Source organism: Labrus mixtus, chromosome 8 (genome assembly GCF_963584025.1).
Source record: "Labrus mixtus chromosome 8, fLabMix1.1, whole genome shotgun sequence".
Classification (NCBI taxonomy): Eukaryota; Metazoa; Chordata; class Actinopteri; order Labriformes; family Labridae; genus Labrus; species Labrus mixtus.
The window spans coordinates 28159065-28161842 of record NC_083619.1 but is presented as its reverse complement, the minus strand read 5'-3'; the positions used below and the strand labels follow the sequence as shown (position 1 = coordinate 28161842).

Sequence of the window (2778 nt, the reverse complement as noted above, 5' to 3'; positions counted from 1 at the left end):
GTTTAGAACTGAAAACCCTTTCTGAGGAGAGGTCAAACTTCTTCAAGACTTCAAGTCCGATTCCTTTGGATTAAGTTACGATTTTCCTGTTCTGCTGGATGACCCACTCTCTGGATTTTTTCTCATCTTTTTACGGTAAATTTATTGCCTTCAACTCAACTCTGTTTGAAATAAGTAACTAGATCCTCATGAGGAGGTTATTTTGGTGTTGTGAGAGATTTAAGTTTTGTGAACAGTAAGTCTGATAGTCAGCGAGCCTGTGCTCTGCCAGAGAACAACCCGGAGCTCCACCAGGTGTAGTCATGCATTCTTCTTTTTCAGTCGGTAACTGGTTCCAGAAAGACATTGAGCTGTTTTTGATGTGTTGTCTAGTGAAGATTAGATGTTCGGCTTGGCATGAGAATGTAAAATTATTTATTCCAGTTAACACAAGTTACAGGTTACCAACTACCTCTACCCATTTTGCTTCCTAGAAATAGATAAATGTGTCTGTTTGTGAATATGTTATTCTTCTTCTTACCAAATTCATTTTATGATTGTTTCTCCTTTTTTGGGATGGAACCAAGCCACTCAGTTAACTCCGAAAACCATATTCCGGCCACAAACATGTTGCCTTGATGTCACACTCAGGGTGGGAAACCCATGTCATGTCTTGACTGTTTTTCTCAAGGATTAAATAGTGTTAACATTGGTTATTTTCCTTTCAAAGCTAACAGGAAACAGGTCCTGTGAGGTTCAGAGTTGCAACAATGCATCTAAAATATACAAAGGGTTTTACCTTTTTTCCTTAAATGACATTTATGGTGCTTTAAGGACTTTATCATTAAAGTAAGATGTGTGTGATCATGTATAACACCTCCCCCCCCTCCTTCTTCCTGCTCTCAAATACAGCCAGTTGCACACTGACCACATGTTTTTGTTCCCTCCTTCAGATCTAGTTTCAGGATGGATGTAACCAACCAGAGCTGAAATTCACTGCTCAAACACATGTTGTGTAGATCAGAGGTCAAACTAGTTACAGTTCTAAGGAAGTGAAGGACGATTGTAAAAAAACGAATTAATTGCCAAGAGGAGTTATGGCACAGAAAGGAATTCAGTTGGACCTGAAAACTATTTCTTGTTCGATCTGTGTGGATCTACTGAAGGATCCGGTGACTGTTCCCTGTGGACACAGCTACTGCATGGGGTGCATTAAAAGACACTGGGATAAAGAAGACAACAAGAGAATGTACAGCTGCCCTCAGTGTAGGCAGACCTTCACACCGAGGCCTGTCCTTGGGAAAAACACAGTTTTAGCAGATTTAGTGGAGGAGCTGAAGAAGACTGGACTTCTCATTGCTCCTGCTGATCACTGCTATGCTGGACCTGAAGATGTGGCCTGTGATGTCTGCACTGGGAGAAAACTGAAAGCTTGTAAGTCCTGTCTGCAGTGTCTGGCTTCTTACTGTGACAAACACCTCGAGTCTCATTTTGAAGCGCCTCCATTAAAGAAACACAAGCTGGTGGAGCCCTCCAAGAAGCTCCAGGAGAACATCTGCTCTCGTCATGATGAGGTGATGAAGATGTTCTGTCGTACTGATCAGCAGTCTATCTGTTATCTCTGCTCTGTGGACGAACACAAAGGTCATGACACAGTCTCAGCTGCAGCAGAAAGGAGCGAGAGGCAGAGAGAGCTGGAGGTGAGTCGACAAAACATCCAGCAGAGAATCCAGGACAGAGAGAAAGATGTGAAGCTGCTCCAACAGGAGGTGGAGGCTATCAATGGCTCTGCTGATAAAACAGTGGGGAACAGTGAGAAGATCTTCACTGAACTGATCCGTCTCATGGAGAAAAGACGCTCTGATGTGAAGCAGCAGGTCAGATCCCAGCAGCAAACTGAAGTGAGTCGAGTCAGAGAGCTTCAGGAGAAGCTGGAGCAGGAGATCACTGAGCTGAAGAGGAAAGATGCTGAACTGGAGAAGCTCTCAGACACAGAAGATCACAACCAGTTTCTACACGACTACCACTCACTGTCACCACTCAGTGAATCTACACACTCATCCAGCATCAAGATCCGTCCTCTGAGGTTCTTTGAGGACGTGACAGCGGCTGTGTCAGACATCAGAGATAAACTACAGGACGTCCTGAGAGAGAAATTGACAAACATCTCACAGACAGTGACTGAAGTGGATGTTTTACTGTCAGGACCAGAACCAGAGCCCAAGACCAGAGTTGAATTCTTAAAATATTCATGTGACATCACACTGGATCCAAACACAGTTTACACACAGCTGTTATTATCTCATGGGAACAGAAAAGTAACAGTAATGACTAAACAACAGTCTTATTCTAGTCACCCAGACAGATTCACTGATTGCTGTCAGGTCCTGAGTAAAGAGAGTCTGACTGGACGTTGTTACTGGGAGGTGGAGAGGAGAGGAGATGTTTATGTAGCAGTCACATACAAGAATATCCGCAGAGCAGGGAGCTCAAATGAATGTTTGTTTGGACGTAATGACAAATCTTGGGTGTTAGAGTGCGACAGCAACAGTTATAACTTTTGGTACAACAAAGTCATCACTCATGTCTCAGGTCATAGGTCCTCCAGAGTAGGAGTGTATCTGGATCACAGAGCAGGTATTCTGTCCTTCTACAGCATCTCTAAAACCATGATTCTCCTCCACAGAGTCCAGACCACATTCACTCAGCCTCTACATGCTGGACTCTTTGTTTTTCCTTTTGGATCGACTGCTGAGTTGTGTAAACTGAACTAGACAGATGTCATTTCAGGGACAGAGG

General features: G+C 43.6%; 1 protein-coding gene across 1 annotated transcript; it reads left to right on the top strand.

Annotated features, from left to right (window-relative positions):
* The first annotated feature begins 942 nt into the window (after positions 1-942).
* On the top strand, positions 943-2778 carry LOC132978379 (tripartite motif-containing protein 16-like). Its single transcript, XM_061043552.1, has one exon. The coding sequence runs from the start codon at positions 1077-1079 to the stop codon at positions 2751-2753; it is 1677 nt and encodes a 558-aa protein (XP_060899535.1). The 5' UTR covers positions 943-1076; the 3' UTR covers positions 2754-2778.

Bases quoted from the DNA above. Each gene is read 5' to 3' on its own strand.
- LOC132978379 (XM_061043552.1), top strand. From the start codon at position 1,077: ATGGCACAGAAAGGAATTCAGTTGGACCTGAAAACTATTTCTTGTTCG.